This window comes from Chiloscyllium plagiosum, unplaced genomic scaffold (genome assembly GCF_037043375.1).
Source record: "Chiloscyllium plagiosum isolate Xiang-an unplaced genomic scaffold, Cpla_swu_hap1 HiC_scaffold_3, whole genome shotgun sequence".
In the NCBI taxonomy this organism is placed as follows: Eukaryota; Metazoa; Chordata; class Chondrichthyes; order Orectolobiformes; family Hemiscylliidae; genus Chiloscyllium; species Chiloscyllium plagiosum.
In genome coordinates, this window is record NW_028270141.1 from 104,694,761 (window position 1) to 104,714,762 (window position 20,002).

At 40.6% G+C, this 20,002-nt stretch overlaps 1 protein-coding gene across 4 annotated transcripts in view; it reads left to right on the plus strand.

Annotated features, from left to right (window-relative positions):
- Nucleotides 1-20,002, plus strand: part of rngtt (RNA guanylyltransferase and 5'-phosphatase) — a 419,390-nt gene that overhangs the window by 92,277 nt on the left and 307,111 nt on the right. For all 4 annotated transcript variants that reach the window (XM_043686797.2, XM_087982269.1, XM_087982267.1 and 1 more), the window contains exon 9: nt 17,620-17,755. In XM_043686797.2, the coding sequence (XP_043542732.1) occupies nt 17,620-17,755 (136 nt within the window). The remainder of the gene's footprint in view (nt 1-17,619; nt 17,756-20,002) is intronic.

Sequence of the window (20,002 nt, forward strand, 5' to 3'; positions counted from 1 at the left end):
GTCCAATCGATCTTCCTGAGAGTAAACCCAAGGAAAGTGATGAGCCTGGACTGAGTCCCTGGCCATGCACTTAGGTCTTGTGTGGATCAGCTGGTGGAGGTATTCATTGATATCTTCACCTCTCCCTCCTACAAGTCGAAGTACCCCCCTGCTTCCCGAAAACCACTATCATCCCAGTACCCAAGAAAGCAATGTCTTAATGACTGCTGCCCAGTGGCTCTGACCTCCATAATTGTGAAGTTGTTCGAGAGGCTGATCATGGACCACATCAACTTGAGTCTGTCAGCCCGCCTCGATGCCTGACAATTTGTCTACTGACATAAGAGGTCCTCAGCAGACATCATTTAACCCATATTCATCCCTGGAGCATCTGGAAAACAAGGGCATCTATGTCAGACTACAGCTCCGCCTTCAACATCATTATCCCCTCTAGATTAATTTCAAACCTCTGAGAGCTAGGTCTCGACTCTGCCCTCTGCAATTACATCCTCAGCTTCCATCCCCACAGATTGCAATCAGTGAAGATAGACAACAGCACCTCCCCCACGATAATACTCAACACTGGAGCCCTGTATACCCATGACTGTGTAGCCAAATTCCAGAACATCATCTGCAGGTTTGCTGTTGGCACCACCATGTAGGATGGATATCAAACAATGATAAGTCAGAATACAGGAAGGAGATAGAGGGCTTGGTGATGTGGTCCAATAAAAACAAAATCTCTCTCAATGTCGGCGAAACTGAAAAACTGATGTGGAAAGAAAGGAGGAGAACACGTCCCCATCTACATCAATGAGATTGTCACGTTCCTCGGCGTGACCCTGGACTTCTCACGTTGATGCAGTGGTCAAGAAAGCACAACAATGCCTCTTCTTCCACGGGTGGCTCAGGAAATTTGGCATGTCCATGAGGAGCCTCATTAACATTTACAGATGCAGCATAGAAAGCACCATGTCTGGGTGCATAATGGCCTGGTGCAGCAACTGCTTGGTCCAGAATTGTGAAAGCACTAGAGAAAGTTGTGTGTGCAGCCCAGGTCATCACGGAAGTCAATCTCTCATCCATGGACTGCGTTTACAACTCTCATTGCAGCAGAGAGGCTACCAACATCATCAAAGACCCATCCTACACTGGTAATGCTTCCGATAATCTCTTCTGTCAGATAGAGATACAGAAACTTGAATGCATGTACCAGCAGTTTTGAGAACAGCTTCCCTGCCGTTATTAGACTGATGAATGCACTCTGTAATTTCAAATAATGTTGATTTTGTTAATGTTGATCTTGCCTCGCGCACGTCCTGTGAGGTGTAACCTGTGTGCCTCAATCTGTCCCAAGTTTTTTCACCCTATGATCTGTATGTCCTTGCTTGCTAGCTATGATCTGTCTGTACTGCTCATAAACAAAACTTTTCACTGTACTAAGGTACACATGACAATAAATCAAATTAATCAATCATCATCAGCCACCAGTGAGGTGCCAGAAGACTGGCTAATGTTGAGTCATTATTTAAGAAAGACTACATGGGAAAGCCAGGGAACTACAGACTGGTGAGCCTAATGTCAGTTGTGGGTAAGTTGTTAGAGGGAATTTTGAGATGTAGGATCTACATGCATATGGAAAGAGAAAGATTGATTAGGGCTAGTAAGCATGACTTTGTGCATAGTAAATCGTCTGTCACAAGTTTGAGTTTTTTTTGAAGAGGTGAGCAAGAAGATAGATGAAGGCAGAATGGTGGATGTAGTCAACGTGGCCATTTGCAAGGCTTTCAACAAGATTCCACATGGTAGACTGGTTAGTAAGGTTAAATCACATTTAGAGACATAGATTCATAGAGATGTACAGCATGAAAACAGACCCTTTGGTCCAACTCCTCCATGCCGACCAGATATCCTAACCTAATCTAGTCCCATTTGCCAGTCTTGGCCAAACTCCTTCTAAAGCATTCATAATCATATACTCATCCAGATGCCTTTTAAATGCTGTAATTGTACCAGCTTCCACTACTTCCTCTGGCAGCTCATTCCATACACGCACCACCCTCTGTGTGAAAAGGTTGCCCCTTAGGTCCCTTTTATATCTTTCCCCTCTCACCCTAAACCTATGGTGTCTAGTTCTGGACTCCCCCACCCCAAGGAAAAGACATTTGTCTATTTATTCTATCCATGCCCCTCATGATTTTATAAACCTCTATAAGGTCACCCCTCAGCCTCCAATGCTTCAGGGAATTCAGCCCCAGCCCATAGCTCTCCCTATAGCTCAAATCCTTCAATCCTGGCAAAATCCTTCTAAATGTTTTCTGAACCCTTTCAAGTTTCACAACATCCTTCCGATAGGAAGGAGATCAGAATTGCATGCAATATTCCAAAAGTGGCCTAACCAATGTGATGTATAGCCGCAACATGACCTCCCAACTCTTACACTCAATGCTCTGAGCAACAAAGGAAAGCATACCAAATATCATCTTCAGTATCTTATCTACCTGCGACTCTACTTTCAAGGAACTATGAGCCTGCAATCCAAGATCTCTTTGTTCAGCAACATTCCACAAGACCTTACCGTTAAATGTGTAAGTCCTGCTCTGATTTGCTTCCCTAAAATGCAACACCTTGCATTTATCTAAATTAAACTCCATCTGCCACTCCTCAGCCCATTGGCCCATGTGATCAAGATCCCATTGTACTCTGAGGGAACCTTCTATGCTGTCCACTTCGCCTCTCATTTTGGTGTCATCTGCAAACTTACTAACTATACCTCCTATGTTCACAAGTAAATTATTTATATAAATTATGAAAAGCAGTGGACCCAGCACCGATCCTTACGGCACACCACTGGTCACAGGCCTCAGTCTGAAAAGCAACCCTCCACCACCACCCTCTGTCTTCTACCCTCGAGCAATTGGCTTGATGGTAGGTGACTGGTGGTGGTGGAAGATTGTTTTCAGACTGGAGGTCTTTGATCTGGAAGCGACAAGGATTGGTGCGGGGTTCACTGTGTTGTTTGACATTTGTATATAACAATTTTTGGATGAGAATATAGGAAGAATGGTTAGTCCTTTTGCAGATGACACTAAAGTAGGTGTTATAGTGGACAGTGAAGAAAGTTATCTAAGAGTACAATAGGATCTTGATCAACAGGGCCAGTGGGCTAAGGAATGGAGTTTACTTCAGATAAATGTGAAGTGTTGCATTTTGGTCAGCTAAACCAGGGTAGGATGTACACAGTTAATGCTTGACTGTTTGGGAATGTTGTTGAACAGAGAGATCTAGGGGTGCAAGTACATAATTCCTTGAAAATAGCATCACAGGTAGACCGTGTCAGTTAAGAAGGCATTTAGTATGCTTGCCTTCATCAGTCAGATCATTGACTAGCAGAGTTGGAATGTCATGTTACACTTGTATGAGACATTGGTAAGGCCAGTTTTGAAGTTCTGCAGACAAATCTAGTTGCTTTGCTATCGAATTGATGTTACTAAAGTGGAAAAGGTGCCAAAAAAGTTTTACAAGGATGTTGCTAAGACTGGAAGGTTAGAGTTATAAGGAGAGGCTGGGACATTTTTCTCTAGAATGTAGGTGGCTGAAGGGGTGACTTTATGGAGGTTAATAAATCATGAGGGATAGAGGTTTGAGGTTAATAACCAGGTCTTTTCAGTAGGGTAGGGAATTCCAAAACTAGAGGTGATAGGAGAAATATTTAAAAGGGACCCAAGGGACAACCTTTTCACAGAGTGGTGTGTGTATGAAACGTGCTGCCAGAGGAAGTGATAGAGGTGAGTGCAATTAAAACATTTAAAAGACTTTTGGACAGGTATGTGGATAGGAAAGGTTTAGAGGGATATGGGCCAAATGCGATTAATTCGGTTTAGGAAACCTGGTTGGCATGGGCGAGTTGGGCTGAAGAATCATACAGCACAGAAACAGGCCCTATCTCTTATAAGCTGCATGTGAGCAGTCACTCCAAGAGTCCATGTATGATGATCACTATGTCAACAGAAGTCGCTACTGTGCCCAGACCTTGGAGGTTTCCACAGGCAAAAATGAAAATGAGCAAGAACGCTGTCTGTAACTCTCGATTTATTTCGTTGAGCATCAAGCATCAAAAATGTGACACAGCATTTCTGGCAGATGCTTGTTATATCTTTCACAGAAGGTTACACAGCATGTCAAAATTTGCTTCTGTCTGTTCTTTGACTAAATCACTTCAAGTATCCAGCAAGACTACTTTTCTGTTGCATCTCATTCTTGTAGTAGCCTTATCATTCTGTTCAGATCTAGTATGACTAATTGCAATTGGAAGGATATTTTCAAAATAAGATTCTTTTTGTTATATCCATTTTGTCACACACAACAAAATGACTTTCCCACCACCAAAATACAGTGACTTTTTTTTGTTTTTAAGTATTAACCACCATTAGTAATCATCTCTGCAGCAGTTAGACATTTACATGCAAAGCCTGTTGTGGGCAGTGCGAACTTCAAAAGTAAAGGGGAGAGGTAGAGAGAGCGGGAAGGGGCTAAATCAAAACGAAGTTGGATGGGGTGATAAGGCATCTAGAACATTGATAGACATCATGTGCTCCCTCTCCAACGACACTCTGGCATGAACATCATCGCAGAAGAGGGGAGACAGTTGGCAGATACAACTCCCTCCACAGCCTGATGCCTGGACCTGTTTATAGTCAGCCTGACCTGGTCGAGGAGCAGACCTCTGCAGAAGGAGGTCCTCAAATCTGACCCCACCCATCTGCATTAGATTCCCAAAGATCAGGAGCATAGAGCTGACGTGCACTCAAAAACAGAAGAAAAGATTTCTCAGACAACTGAAGAGTTGTGCAAATGTCAAATCAAATTATTGATGTAAAATTACATGTAATTCACCTAATTAATTCTGAAACAAACATATTTGAAAACTCCAGAAGTTTGACTGCCAATTTTGAATTCCTTCCTATTTTGCTTGATAATCGTTTCTTAAATCATTGGTGCACTTCCAAACGTAATTGGTGACCTACATCATAAAGGTGCACAAATGTTTTCTATTTTAATGCAAATAGAACATTGTTGGGGCTGTCCTTACTGAAAATTACCTCACCGGAGAAGTGTCATTTGACCTACGGCGTATCTCTGTAACTTCTAAAGTTCCCCTCGATTCCTAATGCTTTCCTTAGGCCTGTAAACATATTCCAGTCTCAAGTAAACTAGCCTGAAGAAATGCCACTATAATGTCTATGGAATTACAATTTGAGAAAAGATTGTTAAAACAGCTAAACATGTTTAAAATTGCCTTCCGAGCCATAGGAGAGTCGATTTCAATACCTCTTTTCCTCAAACATACCAATAGGCCTTATAAATAGTACCTTTTCCATACGGATCCATCTGTGTGACAAAGCAGGTTGACTTCTATCGTGAACTTATGAATTCTTTCCAGTTCTGTAACTCTTAGTCCAGCATTTTTTTAAATCATCCTATTATCCTTTCCTAATGGTAGCCATAAATGCCCCCTGTTCATGTGAAACTTTTATTCATTGCCTGAGAAATCTCTCCATTACCCGTGCTGATTTTAAGGGCTTATGATCGCTGTTACCTAAATCGGCAGTCAACACCATTTATAAGAAACCTTCTAATGGCTTATTGAGTTTGTTAAGAAGCAGTTGTTTAGATATGGTATATTCTTTAGTTAGATAAAGAAAGCATGCAACCATGACAATTGGCAATGGTTCACTGATACCAGAGGGCAAGCAGACTGTCGGTGTGAATGTTTCAGTCTTGTTAAAGTGGTGGGATTAGCATCCTGCTTGCTAGCTGAAGTGTTAGGGATTTCTTCCCTCAGTCTTTCTCTTCTCCTTCTGGTTCGTCTTCCATCTCCTTGTGAGGACAACCTTCTGAGACCACCCGATGAGAACTCTACAAAATCTGCTTGAAGAGAATTCTCAGTAACAGAACTTCTCTCTCTCTCTCTCCTGGCACTTCCTGTTATGTTATATTTCTATGGCAGCTAACGTGCGCTATATCCGAACGTTTTTAAACCAATGGCCATGAGACAGCTACACATGATGTTGGGATGATTGTTGTCCCCTTGCATACCCTCAACTGAGGGTTAGTTTGCAATTCTTTCTCTGAACAAATATTTATTTTCGAAAACAATGTACTTATGATAGTATATATTTGGTGCTAGATAAAAAGCTAATTCAATGGGCATTATGACTTCTGGGTTTTTTGAACTTTATTTTCAGAAGCTAGAATTTTGAATAGTTAATTACTATTGTAATAGTTTTTAAATAAAATCTCATGCTATACAGTACATACCAAGAAAATTCAGTGTTTCAGAGACCCCAATTTTCAACATGAGCAAACTATCTGTGAAGCTACTTTTAGGCAGATAATATCCATGTGAGTTTAACAATCACTTTTTCATGATCAGTACATAAATTGGTTAATATTTACATAGCCCTTGCATCGTGCCTCTTTGATTCCAAATTATAGGACTCATGGGAATGTGAAGTACATGGTGCTTCATCGTCAACATCCTCTCCTGTGTACTCAGAGTCTCAAAATTCATAACTCATCTCTACTACTTGTGAGGAGTGTGCCTTTGTTGTTTAATTATTCTAAAAGTTTTCCTGTCATGCCCAATAAAATTCTCTAGCCTTTTCCATTCCCATGTCCTCTCTTAAAGTAAGCCATCTCACCAGATCTGAAATTAACCTCAAACGGTCTGATGCAGTGTCTCAGGGGTCTCTTGTTTTTTTTTCTGGCGCTTCAGTTTTAATGAACCTTTTTTTTCAATAAGTAGCGCACTTAGCTTGATGTGAAAAGTAGAGCTAATTGTTTCTCCTTCCTTCTAGTACTGGAAGATTATCATATGATCAGTGTTGAAGACAATTTTGTACTCTAGCCATATGCTGAATTGTATGAGATATATCCCTAGCCATGTGTCGGGAAAGTCTTGTATATACTGTTTGTTGCCAGTTTAGACAATTAATCCAGAAACCCAGCTAATAATCTGGGGACCTGGGTTTGAATCCTGCCAGATGGTGGAATTTGAATTCTATACTAATCTGGAGTTGAGAATCTGTTGATGACCATTAAACCATTGTCGATTGTCAGAAAAGCCCATCTGGTTCATAGATGTCCTTTAGGGAAGGAAATCTGCCATCCTCACCTGATCTGGCTTACATGTGACTCCAGATACATTGCATTGTGGTAGACTCTCAACTGAAATCTGTAATGACCCAGCAAGCCACTCAGTTCAAAGGCAACTAAGGATGGGCAAGAAATGCTGGCCTGCCAGTGATGCACATGTCCCATGATTGAATAAAGAAAAAAAAGTACCTTGGTACAATGAAAAGTTTTGTTTTGCATGTAATACAGGCAGATCATACCATACAAAATGCATAGGGAAAAATAACAGAGCGAAGATTGCAGTATTACAACTGTAGAAAAGGTGCACAGAAAATGAGATCAAGATTAAATTAAGAATTTGAAATGTCCATTCAGAAGTCTAATACCTGTGGGGGAAAAAGCTGTTCTTGCAACTACTTGTACATGTATACAAACTTTTCGGAAGAGGGTGGAAGAGCTTACAACCGGGGTGGTACGGGGTCTTTGATTATGTTGGTTGCTTTCCTGAGACAGTAGGAAGTATAGATGGAGTCAATGAATGGAAGGCTGGTTTGCGTGATGGACTGGGCTGTGTTCACGACTCTGTAGTTTCTTGTGGTCTTGAGACAAGAATGTTGTAAAGAAGTCTTTTGGGATTACTAGGACTCTTTTTACTGTGTTTAAAACTCTCTGAATTTGTGTTACAAATAAATTGGTTTGTCCAATTTTTATCTTAATTTCTTCTTTTGCGTTGTAAAATTCTATTTTCTTGTTAAGGTTGAAACAAAATCGACAACGCCCATCTCATGAGAGACTACATCATTAAAGCCAAACCAAAACATAGTTCTGAGAAAGGGTCGCTGGACTTGAAATGCCAACTTTGAATTCTCTTCACAGATGCTGGCAGTCCTGCTGAGCTTTTCCAGCAGATTCAGTTTTGATCTATCAAACTTGAATTCGGTCTGGGATTTGACTTGTCCAGTAATAACATCAGCTTAGATCATAGCAAGATCCAGACACCTTTTCTCCTTATTGTTCGAAGACTTGCTCACTAATAAAGCTATGTCACTCTGAATGACATCAGTAATTATGAATTAATGCAGTCTAGCAGTTTTACAGAGGAGAAACACTGTCTCTTTAAAGACTTTAATGAATTATCATATCTGAATGAAAGGTAGGTAAAAGCTTTTGTATATCTTTGACCCTATTTTGTCTGCTTTATCCAGAGTTTCTATATAATGTTGTAATTAATCAACACTGTAGCAGTCCGCTTGTAGTATGGCACTATTGAATGAATCGGCAGCTAGGTATCTATGGAATGACTTAGTTCTTTGGCCACTATCGCAATATTTTCATACTGTTCAGCTTTATTTTCTTTGCCCTCAGAACCATTTGTTTCAACAGTTTCTTCAAATACTTATCTTTGGACAATTCCTGACATTGTGATATGAATTGCATGGAAGCATCATGCATTTCTAGGATTCAGTCTTGGCGGCTATCTCTCCAACCCTGCATTTACCCTTTGAAAATTATTAAAACTTTGTCCCTCTTTCCCTCAAAACATCTTTTAGTAACTCTGTCTTATACAGGCACTTAAGGCTAGGCTGCCTTTGATTTTGAGAGTCAGTAGTTGTAAACTCTTCCACTCTCTGTATCACGGCAGAACTCCCAACATGTCTTGAGGTGTAGTTGAAAATGATCATCTCCCAAAGTTTTTTTATAGCAGCAGCCAGTTGCCCAAAAAGAGAGCCCATTACCATTAAAGTAAACATCTGTCAAAACCAAAAATCAATGGGCAGGATTTGTGCACAACCTAATTGCTTAAATGCCAGCACACACTGTGGAATTTCTAAATTAAATTTCTTTAACCTTTTACATAACATCTCAAACTCCATGATATAATCCTCCATGGACTGATTGCCCATCCTGTTAAATTGATCAAATATTGACTGTGCCTCATAGACTTCCAACAAATCATCCTTTCTGTAAACTCAGTCCATGATTCCTTTTAGAATTTCCAATAAATGCAAAATACTGCAATTGCTGGAAATCTGAAACAAACATAAGAAACTCATCAGTTTTGGCAGCATGTGTAGAGAGACAAACAGAAGTAATTGTTTTTTATTTGATGTGATTTATTGTCATGTGTACGTAAATACATGAAAAGTTTTGTTTATGAGCAGTAAGCAAGGACATACAGATCATGTGGTGAAAAAAGACGTGGACAAACGCATACAGATTACATTATATCAGGTGTGCGCTAAGCTAGATCAACATTAGCAAAATCAGCATTATTTGAAGTTAGAGATTCCATTCATCAATCTAATAACAGCATGGAAGATGATGTTCTTAAACCTACTCATGCGTGTGTTCAAGTTACTTTTCTTGTGCCCGACAGAAGAGGTTGTTGGAGAGTATTACTGGTGTGGAATGGGTCTTTGATGGCGATTGCAGCCTTTCTGCAGCAACGAGTCATGTAAATGGAGTCATAGAATCATAGAGATGTACAGCTTGGAAACAGACTCTTCGGCCCAACCCGTCCATGCCGACCAGATATCCAACCCAATCTAGTCCCACCTGCCAGCACCCAGCCCATATCCGTCCAAACCCTTCCTATTCATATACCCATCCAAATGCCTCTTAAATGTTGCAATTGTACCAGCCTCCGCCACATCCTCTGGCAGCTCATTCCATACACGTACCACCCTCTGCGTGAAAAAGTTGCCCCTTTGGTCTCTTTTATATCTTTCCCCGTTCACCCTAAACCTATGCCCTCTAGTTCTGGACTCCCCGACCCCAGGGAAAAAAAGTTTGCCTATTTATCCTATCCATACCCCTCATAATTTTGTAAACCTCTATAAGGTCACCCTCAGCCTCCGACGCTCCAGAGAAAACAGCCCCAGCCTGTTCAGCCTCTCCCTGTAGTTCAAATCCTCCAACCCTGGCAACATCCTTGTAATTTTTTTCTGATCCCTTTCAAGTTTCACAACATCTTTCCGATAGGAAGGAGACCAGAATTGCACACAATATTCCAACAGTGGCCTAACCAATGTCCTGTACAGCGGAACGTGACCTCCCAACTCCTGTTTTCAAGACTCTGACCAATAAAGGAAAGCATACCAAACGCCGCCTTCACTATCCTATCTACCTGCGACTCTACTTTCAAGGAGCTATGAACTTGCACTCCAAGGTCTCTTTGTTCAGCAACACTCCCTAGGATGTTACCATTAAGTGTATAAGTCCTGCTAAGATTTGTTTTCCCAAAATGTAGCACCTCGCATTTATCTGAATTAAACTCCATCTGCCACTTCTCAGCCCATTGGCCCATCTGGTCCAGATCCTGTTGTAATCTGAGGTAACCCTCTTCGCTGTCCACTACACCTCCAATTTTGGTGTCATCTGGAAACTTACTAACTGTACCTCTTATGCTCGCATGAAATCATTTATGTAAATGACAAAAAGTAGAGGACCCAGCACCGATCCTTGTGGCACTCCACTGGTCACAGGCCTCCAGTCTGAAAAACAACCCTCCACCACCATCCTCTGTCTTCTACCTTTGAGCCATCCATGGGTAGAAGATTGGCTTCTGTGATGGTCTGGGTTGCACACACAACCTTCTGTATTTTTTTATGGTCCTGGGCAGAGCAGTTGCTATACCAGGCCGTTCTACACCCAGACAGTATGTTTTCAGTGGTTCATCTGTAAACGTTGATGAGGATCCTTGTGGACATGCCAAATTTCCTGAGTTGCCTGAGGAAGAAGAGGCATTGTTGTGCCTTCTTGACCATTGCATCTACTTGGGAAGACGACAGGTTGTCAGTTATTGTCACTCTGAGGAACATGACGCTTCATGCTGTCTCAAACTCAGCTCCGTTGATGAAGATGGGGTGTGTTCACCTCCGTTCTTCCTGAAGTCGGTGATCAGTTCTGTAGTTTTGCCGATGTTGCCGATTATCATTGCACCATGTCACCAAGTCCTCTATCTCCCTACTGTATTTTACCATGTCTTTATTTGATATCCATCCTACCACGGTTGTGCCTTTAGCAAACCTGTAGATGGCATTCATTTGGAATTTGGCAAAACAGTAGTGGGTGCACAGGGAGGATAATAGGGGGTGGAGAATAAACCCGGGGTGGGGTGGGAGGTCCAGCGTTAGTGCTATCGTGAAGAATGTGCAGTTGTCTATTTTCACTGTTTGCAGTTCTGACTCCCATATGATTCTTCTTCCAAGCTCAGAATCGGAATCTTCAATCCAAGTTTGGTATCTAGGTCTGTGACATCCAGTTCCAAAAATACTTTATTCACACTTTTACTCCCTCCCTGATAAGGATAAAGCTAAAGCTATACTTGCTTCTTGGTTAGAGAAGCAACCTGAGTTCATTTCTCCATCTTGTTTGTATTACTCCAATTATGAAAATGCCAGTGAATAACTTCAATTCATGATCCTACAATGTGATGCAGGCTTTTCACTTTAAAAAACCACCTGAAGCTTAGCTTCTGCCATACACAGGAATTACCTTCTGCATTCTCACCTGAAGAGACTACATTAATATGATTTACCTTGTTTTATACAACAATATCCATATGTTGAATTAGGCAGCAGAAGACTTCCACCAACTTGCAAATATTTTATTGTTGATCTTTCAAACAGTTCAAACATCAGATTCAGCCTTTTGCTTTTGGACTCTTTCCCTCTCTTGAAGCGCACCCTATTTGGGAAGAACTAAACTGTTTTGTTTTAAAAAGCAACATGTTCAGGCATTTATGACACGTCTCTTAATATTTTGTCAGTTCTTGATATTTTTTAATCAACCTGTTCAGAGGTGTTTTACATGCCTCTGGAGCACGTGGGAATTGAACTCGGGTATTCTGACTCACAGTTCAGGATACTATCATTGCACCATCCTAACTCAATTTTTGGAAAAAAAAACACTGTTGTCCAGCATTGCTTTTACATAGCACTGAATGTTTTTATTTCATGTTACCCATTTTTAACTTTTTTCCTCCATTCTCCAACTGTTGTGTAACCTGTATTTCAGAATCATTTACCAATTTATATGCAAAGCCTGTTTTGATCCATGCAATGACAACAAAAGCGACGGAAATGTAGGGAGAGGGGGCTAGAACTAAACTAAATTAAGGACTCAGCTTTTAAAAAATACTTTCTAATAACTTGTTCAAAGATGTTATTATGCAGTTCTGAAGCAGGTGGGACTTGAACCAATGTCTCCTGATCTCTGAGGTAGGAACACTACTGATGCTAAACAAGAAGCACAAATATTTTTTAATTTTGTAACCTGTTCAAAGAAGTTATGACAGCTGTCTGGAGCAGGTGGGCCTTGAATCAGGGTTTTCTGGCCTAGAGGTCTTTTCTTCTTTTCCTTCTTTTTAAAAACAGTATTTTAACACTCATACATCGAGGTTAGATTCAAGAGCTGTTGTGTTGGAGTTTGAACTTGTGCCTCCAGTGCAGTAACTTGGTCTGATGAAAGGTCTTGATCCAAAATATTGACTTCTCCTGATGCTGCCTGGCTTGCTGTGTTCTTCCAGCCTCCTGTTTGTCTACTTTGGGTCTCTAGTTCAGTGAGATGGCCATAACACCACTACCGCTCCCCTAAACTGTGTTTTTGCTACTTTTCTAATCCACCTGTTCAGGAATGTTATTACACACCTCTGGGGCAGGTGAGACTTGAACCTAGGTAGGGTCACTACTACTGCACCAAAAGAGCCTTCCCAACTCCACCTTTTGTTTTAATTGACCTATTCAGGTACGTACTTTACCCACAGCTAAAGCAGTTTGAACTTGAACCCAGGCCTCCTGATTCAAAGACAGTGATGCTACTATTGTGCTACATGAGGCCCCCCCAACACCGCCCTCCCCCCAAGAAGTGTCCTTACACATAAATGAGAGGATTTATAGAAAAAAGCTAATCACTAAATCACCCGTGATATTTTTTCCCATATATTAACCGGATTTCCAATTGAAGAATGTATGTGCAAAGCCTTTTAAGAGCAATAGAAACCTTTAAAACGGAGAAGGGGTAGAGAGAGTAGGAGGAGGCCCAACTTTCTTGTTGTTTTTTAAAAATGTTCTCACCAAACTGTTATTTCAAATCTCTGCAGCAATACAACTTGAACCCAGGTCTCCTGGCTCAGAGGCAGTGACACTACCATGGAGCCACAAGAAACAATCCAAACCCAATTCTTTTTTTCATGTGTGGAAGAGTTATTGCACATGACTTTTCCCGCACTAAGTCATCCTGACTTCCAATTCAATACTTCAGGTATTTTCTAAGCAACCGGTTGAGTTGTTAATGCTAGCCTCTGGAGCAGTTGGGACTTGAACCTGGGTCTTCTGGCTCAACCAACTCAGTTTTGTTTCCTTTTAAACCCAGAAGCGCTATTACGCACAACTGAGCGATTCTGCCACCACCAAAGTCACTGAGTTTTTTTCCCCCCTTTTTTGTTATTTAACTACCACTAGTAATCACTCATATAACCAATTGAATATTTACAAGCATAATCCTTATGGGCAATGCAAACAATCAAAAAAGGAGAGCGAGGGTAAGGAGAGAGAGAAGGGGCTAAATCAAAATGAATTTGGAGGGGGAGATAAAGCACTGTATCTCCCGTGGTGCCCACCCCTCTCTAAAGACATTGAAAGCATTGATGGACACCGCTTGCTTCCTCCCCAAGGGCACTTCGGAACGCATGTTCTCAACTGAATTCTTAAATACGAAGCTCAGCGAGCATCACTTGGTCTCAATCAACTCTGGAGCTGATCTGTGTGAGCCTTAAAGGGATCTGCATTTTTAATAGTTTTGTTGGGGTTTAATGCAATGACAGTGTAATTCAAAAATCATTCATGTACAGAAGACCATGCTATAGCAGACATTTTGTCAGGAGAAAATATGATAGAAAATGACTGTCAAGATAATATCACTGCTATGAAAATTCTTGCTTAATGTAAGTGTTATTACCATGAGCACAGGATAAGACCAGCAATAAGAAATTTTGATTAAAAGATGAAATGCCTCTTATAGCTTTTTTGGAAAGGTATGATAAATTTCATAATCTATAATTTTATAATCTAAATTTTATGATCAAGTTATTTGATAGCTTGAATTGTAAAACAGTTTAAATGTATTTTTGATTTGCCTTAGAAGTTTAAACAAGGAATTCAAAACAGCATTTGTGAGAGATCATGTGATTTAAACTGAATGACTGACTGAAAGCTACCTGATGAGATATTGCTGCTTATTTTTGTGTGAAGTTTTGCTACCAGAGAAGGGTAAGCTGTGATCCCTAAGATGATTCCATTCAGAAGAAATGAAACATCCCAACAGATGGGCAGGTTTGTTTGTGAAAGTCTAAAGGCCATAAGACCTGGAAAGAAGTCTGATGCAGTTTCAAAGTAGTCAGAGAATCGTCAGTGATATAGCCTGTCTGTGTTAGTTAGAAATTTGAAACTGAAGTAAGACTAATACTTCACTGGAGTTGAATGCCTCTAAAGGATATTGCTGGAGAAAAATGGTTGAATTGTTCTTTTTGTTGTCAGTGATGAGATCTTTGCATATAGCTTTGTTTTTCTTTTGTGCAAGGAATATTAGATATTAGATTAAATTACTTACAGTGTGGAAACAGGCCCTTCGGCCCAACAAGTCCACACCGACCCTCTGAAGAGCAACCCACCCAGACCCATTCCCCTACATTTACACCTTCACCTAACACTAGGGGCAATTTAGCACGGCCAATTCACCTAACCTGCACATCTTTAGACTGTGGGAGGAAACCGGAACACCCGGAGGAAACCCACGCAGACACGGGAATATGTGCTTATTTGTTAAAAGTACAATGGCATCCTCATGTAAAAATATTCAGTGACTGACCATCACGGCAACCAAATAGCAAAAATAAAAGTTATTGTCTACCATGATCGGTTTCACTCTGAAACCAACTTGTTACGTATTACCTTTAGCTAGGGTCATAACAATTGTGACTTGTAAGCATGTTATAGCTGTTGATTAGTAACAGCAATCAGGAGGAAATCTTCAATACCTTTGAATCATGATATTTCCTCAATGCATTTACAAAAACTGAATCCCACGTGTGTGGTTACCAATGAGCAATGGGACTTTGCTTTAATAAATGTAAGAACAATTTTTTGATGTTGGCAGCAACAACTGTTCTTGTTTGTTGTAGAAATCACCTGTTCTTTTCTGAACAAACATGATTAATTTGGACTTAAGTATGGGGGATATGACCAAGACGTTCATGGATGAGATGATAATTGGGTGGTAGATCGTGAGGAGGAATGTAGCAAAAGTGCAGGAAAGTATCAATGGACTGGTCAGCTGAACAGAGCAGTGAGAAATAGATTGAACTTGGAAAGGGCAAACTAGTCAACGGGAATGAATAGCAGCATCTTGGAAATTACTTTGGTGTGCATATTGAAAGACCCCTAAAGGTAGCAGGGCAGTTAGATAAGGTGGATCAGACAGCTTATGGGATGTTTGCCTGTATTAGATAAGGCATAGAATTCATGAGCCAGAATGTTATGTTGCAACTGTATAAAACACTAGGTGGGCCACAGTTAGAGTACTGTGTGCATTTCTGTTCATCATATTACAGGGAAGATGTGTTTATACTCCAGAAGGTGCAGCAGAGATTTATCAAGATGTTGCCTGGGCTGGAGGGTCTGAAATATGAAGAAAGATTGGATAGCCTACAGTTGTTTTATCTGGAACAGCAACATTTGAGAGAAGAATGTCAGTGAGAGGGTGGATAAGAAAGCAATAACGGTGGGGGGCAATAACGATAGTGCATGGGTTTAAGGTAAGAGGTAAAAGTTAGAAGAATTGAGCAGAAATCTTTTCACCTAGAGGGGGTGGGAGTCTGCAACTGTCTAAAAGAGTGGTTAATTCAGAAACTCTCAGCTTATTAAGGAAGCATTTAGATTTTTACTCACATTGCCGTTGTTTCCAGGGATATGCATCAAATCCTGGAAAATGGGAATAGTACAGTCAGATCTTTGTTCACTAGTGTGGACACGATGGGTCAAATGGTGGCCTCTTGTGCTGCAGCAATGTGTTGGTTTTACCATTGATATGTTGCAATTAATGTTTAAAACATATTTTTTAAAAAGTGTTGTGTTAGAGGATATTGTGTAAGACGTTGCTGGAGTTGTAAATTTTCCCATTGTTCCCTTTATATCTTTGCGTATAATTTGAAAATTATAGAGCTGAATGAAATGTTAGATTTTAATTTCAGTGAATGCATTGGTTTAAATTTTAACAGTTAGCTGATTATAATTTTTCTAATTTGTATGCAAGTTTTAAAAAGAATATTTGCATCTCCTACTATAAATGTCTGAGTCTATGGCAATGAGCCTGAGAGAATCCCAAACCGAGAATTAGCTTTCTGGCATGTGAGGGTATGGGAAAATGGTGTACAAAAGTGCAATTGTGAGGTTGTGTGTGTCCCAGTAATTAGACTGATTTCTGATTTTAGGGGGAGGTGACCAAGTGTTATGAATGATAGCTGAAACTGCATTAAGGCTGTAATCAACTGTGATTTTATTACATAGTGGAGCAGTCTCAAAAGAGCAAATTGCATACCTTATGCTGCTATTTCTTACGTTCATGCAATGAATGGATTTATGTTTGGTTAAAATGCTGGATGTGTAGAATTGCAGATGGTCTACTTCAGTGACATTGTAGGAAATTGACAGCAACATTGTATGCAGGATTGGGAAGATAAGAGCAGGAATAGACCTTCCAGTCCTTCAAACCTGCTCTGCCATTCATCTAACTCCAGGACCCTGTTTCTGCTTTTTTTTCTCTATACCATTTGGTCCCATATTTCCTAAGAACAGTATCTAATCCCCTTGAAAACCTTCAGTGTGTTGGCTTTAACCACTTCTTGTGATAGAAATTTCCACAGACTGCCTATTGTTTGGGTGAAGAAATTTCTTCTGGTGATTTGATGAGCAAGAAACTGTGGCTTAAACAACTACTAATGATTATCTATAAGTTCTGCTTTGGACAACAGGTAGCTGTTGATATAATAAAAAAGCTGCAGATGTTGGAGATCTGAAACAAAAACAGAAGTTGTACGAGAAACTCAGCAGGACTCTGAAGAGTCACCAGACTGGAAATGTTAACTTTGCTTTCTACTGAGTTTCTACTTTTGTTTTAAGTCGTTTTTGATGTTGAGTATTTATTAACCCACTCACTCACCTGCACTTTTCTTTTTAAAGATGACTTAATGTGACAAATTTGCTGAATTGTTTAGAAACATAGCTGTATTTTTCCAAACCAAAGTTACTGAAATTACTTACACATAAACAAGAGTGTATTCTCATATAAGAGTGGAAGTAGCATTAAAACAAACCACTTGTGACAGTAATTAATTTTTAGTTTATTATTTTCAAATAATCCTGTTGATGTTCCTTTTTGAGCAATTTTGATGAAGTAGGAATTCTTTTAATCATTCAGAATACTGATGTGTATTGTTTGTTGCAGGTATATGATGCTTATTGATGGCAAGGATGAAGTGTACATGATTGACAGAGACAATTCAGTGTTTCATGTAGCAAACCTGGAGTTTCCTCTACGCAAAGATCTGCGTCTTCATTTGACTAGCACCCTTTTGGATGGGGTAAGAAAAGTTTTTTTGCTTTTTTTGGAGACTCTCTTATTTTTAACAAAGGCGCATTACTGTTGATTATTCCTTTTTGTCACTCATTTCCCTTAAGTGACAATGAAAGGTTGGAAAAGAACTTGCCTGAAGAAAGGGCAGAGTTGAGAATGGGGTGCTGGAAAAGCACAGCAGGTCAGCAGCATCTGAGGAGTAGGAGAATCGATGTTTCGGGCAAGAGCCCTTCATCAAGAATGATTCCTAATGAAGGGCTCTTGCCTGAAACATTGATTCTTCTGCTCCTCGGTTGCTGCCTGACCTGCTGTGCTTTTCAAGTACCCCACTCCCGACTGATCTCAAGCATCTGCAGTCTTCACTTTCTCCTCCATGAGAAAAGGACAACCAGGTCATCTTGCCGATGAAATACTTCTGAAGTGTAACTACAATTGTAGTGCAGGGAAATGTGAGCAAAGGAAGGTCCAACAAATATCAATGAGATTAATAACCAAGCAATCTGTTTTATCGACCAAAAGCAAAATACTGTAGCTGCAAGAGATTTGAAATAAAAGCTGTAAGTGTTTTAGAAAATTCTTAGTGTCTGTGGAGAGAGAAACAAATTTCTGTTTTGAATCCAGTTTGACTTTTCTTTAGATTTCATGAGAGGGAGATGACTGCTGAGTTTTATGCTGCTGGAAGAAGGTGAGGAAGACCAAGTAGAAGTAGTTCAAGGAAAGGTTATGGGGCTAGGGACCTTAGAGTTTAGAAATGTCATGGAATAAAAACTAAAGAGTGTTAATAGCTGTCATAATGGGATAAAGCATTGTTCCAGCATAGGTGTCAAGAACTAGAGGGCATAGGTTTAGGGTGAAAGGGGAAGATATAAAAGAGACCTAAGGGGCAACTGTTTCACTCGGAGGGTGTACATGTATGGAATGAGCTGCCAGAGGAAGTGGTGGAGGCGAGAACAATTGCAACATTTAAAAGACATCTGGATGGATATATGAATAGCTGAAAATATGTTGCTGGAAAAGCACAGCAGGTCAGGCAGCATCCAAGGAGCAGGAAAATGGACGTTTCGGGCATGAGCCCTTCTTCAGGAATCATTCCTGAAGAAGGGCTCATGCCCGAAACATCGATTCTCCTGCTCCTTGGATGCTGCCTGACCTGCTTTTCCAGCAACACATTTTCAGCTCTGATCTCCAGCATCTGCAGTCCTCACTTTCTCCTGGATATATGAATAGGAAGGGTTTGGAGGGATATGGGCCTGGTGCTGGCAGGTGCAACTAGATTGGGTTGAAATATCTGGTCGGCATGGACGGGTTGGACCCAAGGGTTTGTTTCCGTGCTGTACATCTCTATGACTCAATTACTCTAATTAGAATTAGGGCCTGTTTCCACATTATAGGGGTCCTTCGGCTCAACAAGTTCTCACTGACCCTCTGAAGAGTATCCCACCCAGACCCATCATGCTACCCTATTACTCTACATTTCCACTGACTAATGCACCTTACCTACGCATCCCTGAACACTATGGGCAATTTAGCATGGCCAAATCATCTAACCTGAACATCTTTGGACTGTGGGGTAAACCAGAGCACCCAGAGGAAACCCACGCAGATATGGGGAGAATGTGCAAACTTCACGCAGGCTTGAATTGAACCCAGGTCCCTGGCGCTGTGAGGCAGCAGTGCTAACCAGTGTGCTGCCCATGGCAGAATAGCAGAATAATTATGTCCGGTAGAAAATAAAACATGAAAACAAATCACAGTTCTTGGGGCTGGGGTGGTATATCAATATGTAGAACTGAGTTAATGGTCTGAAGTTGTTGAACTCAATGTTGAGTCTAGAATGCTGTGAAGTGCATAATTAGAAGAGTAAGTGCATTTCTCAAACTTGCATTGAGTTTCATTAGAACACTGTAGCAAGCCTAGGATAGAAATTGCAATATGAGAACACAGTGTTAAGAAATGGCAAGCGACTAGACGGTGAGGGGTCATGCTTGCAGATTGAGCAGAAGCAATCACCCAATCTGTATTTAGTCTCCCCACTGTCGAGGAGACCAGTATTAAGCAGTATCACTGTTCCATCTGTTTCTTCACTTTCAAAGAAGAATCATATTGGGCTTGAAATGTCAACTCTGTTTCTCTCCATGTTACTGCCAGGCAATCTGTCTATGAGGTTGCTGGAGGGATGGCTTTTGATTTGGATGCTCAGGTCTCCCTACTCTGGCTTGAACCTTGTGATGGGAGTACCACCACTGTATCAAGT